Source organism: Cervus canadensis, chromosome X, assembly GCF_019320065.1.
Source record: "Cervus canadensis isolate Bull #8, Minnesota chromosome X, ASM1932006v1, whole genome shotgun sequence".
In the NCBI taxonomy this organism is placed as follows: Eukaryota; Metazoa; Chordata; class Mammalia; order Artiodactyla; family Cervidae; genus Cervus; species Cervus canadensis.
In genome coordinates, this window is record NC_057419.1 from 63513670 (window position 1) to 63515212 (window position 1543).

A 1543-nucleotide genomic window follows, 5' to 3' on the forward strand; every position below is an offset into this window, starting at 1 on the left:
TTGTCTATTTTTGAGCTCAAATTAATGAAGAAGTTCATGTCCTCTGGGAGGCTGTTTCTATGTTTATACTTGACCTATGGCTGAAACTGTAGAATTGAAGCTGTAAGCTCTATTTCTCTGTGCCTGTATAACTGTGCCTGTAATTCAGAAATGCTTTCCCAAACTCTGTGTACATAAAGCTTTCTTACCTCTACATAGTGTTAACATAGATTATAAATTATCTGAAATTAATGGGGCTCAGTTCTGATTGGCATATCTAGATGAACACTTGCTTACATAGATTGAGTATTCCTAAAATTTCCTAAAATAAGGAAACTGAATTTCCTTTAGGAAATGGGCAGATGTTATAACTAGTTGATGAGAGAAACCAAAGAATGGGAAAGTAATATTGATCACAAATACTAGGATAAATATGTTAATAGAGGCCGGATTGTTTGATTGCTGTATGAAAATGAAATTGAGCCTTCAGCAGAGGTTGTATCAGTGACCTACAGGCTTCCAAAAGGATGTAAAAGGGCTCAATGATATGAAACTGGAATGAAATAACCCAGAGTTGTGTCCTATAGAGAGAGATTAGTTTTCTATTGAAACACATTTTTAGCTAGAATGTTGTAGTCTGACAGAAAGTTAAAACTTCCCTTCAAGAGATGGTCTTTTCAACAGAGAGACCAGATTTCCTATCAGCCATTTCTAGGCCAGTCCTGGTCAGGGCCAGCTGGCCACCGATGACATCACAAAGCCTGAGCTGTCACAAAGGCAGCTCCCTGAGCAATAAGAGAGCTGAGCAAGGGGGCACAGCCAGCAGAAAGGCACTGGCATCTAGGGAGGCCCCAGCCAGCGGGATCGTCAGTCTGGGCTGACCGAGGCAACATCCAGCCGACACCATGTCTCGGGGAAGACGCGTCTGGAACTGCCATCGCAGTAAGAGGCATTCTCGTTCCACCAGGGCCGAGCTGCAGTTCCCCGTGAGCCGCGTGGACCGCCTCCTGCGAGAGCGTCAGGGCGCCCAGCGCCTGAGCTCATCCACACCGGTGTTCCTGACCGCAGTCCTTGAGTACCTGACAGCCAACATCCTGGACCTGGCGGGGAAGGAGGCCGGCGCCAGCCACAGGATGCGCATCAGCCCAGAACACGTGCAGAGGGCTCTGATCAACAATGAGAATCTCTGCCACCTCTTCGAGCCCAACGCCTTCTCTCAGCCCGCATCTGCACCAACCCCTCGCAAGAGGAAGTAGGGATGCCCAGGCCCCCAAGTCCAGCCACACCTCATCAGTAGCTTCATCTTGCCCCAAACTGCCCACAGATGAGGGAGGCCTGGCCTTTTGCCATCAGCACTGCTATTAAAGTTTTCATGGCTGTGCTTGTAACTGCTCGCTTTCTGTCATTTGTCCTTGAGGCGTCTGGGCGACATGGGGTGGCAGGGGGGTCGTCTCATGAGGGATGGAGGGGTGGAGTGGGTGGTCAGGGAGGGATGCTGGAATCCTGAAATCGGGGAGCGGTTTCTGATGGTGACAAGATGGTGTGTGGTCCTGGGGGGCGTCGC

The 1543-nt window shown here is 49.4% G+C and overlaps 1 protein-coding gene across 1 annotated transcript; it reads left to right on the plus strand.

The window, feature by feature from the left end:
• The first annotated feature begins 845 nt into the window (after nucleotides 1-845).
• On the plus strand, nucleotides 846-1319 carry LOC122434375 (histone H2A-Bbd type 1-like). The gene has a single exon (XM_043457664.1). It carries the CDS (start codon nucleotides 885-887, stop codon nucleotides 1233-1235), a length of 351 nt encoding a protein of 116 aa, XP_043313599.1. The 5' UTR covers nucleotides 846-884; the 3' UTR covers nucleotides 1236-1319.
• The last annotated feature ends 224 nt before the right edge of the window (nucleotides 1320-1543 follow it).

Bases quoted from the DNA above. Each gene is read 5' to 3' on its own strand.
- LOC122434375 (XM_043457664.1), top strand. From the start codon at position 885: ATGTCTCGGGGAAGACGCGTCTGGAACTGCCATCGCAGTAAGAGGCAT.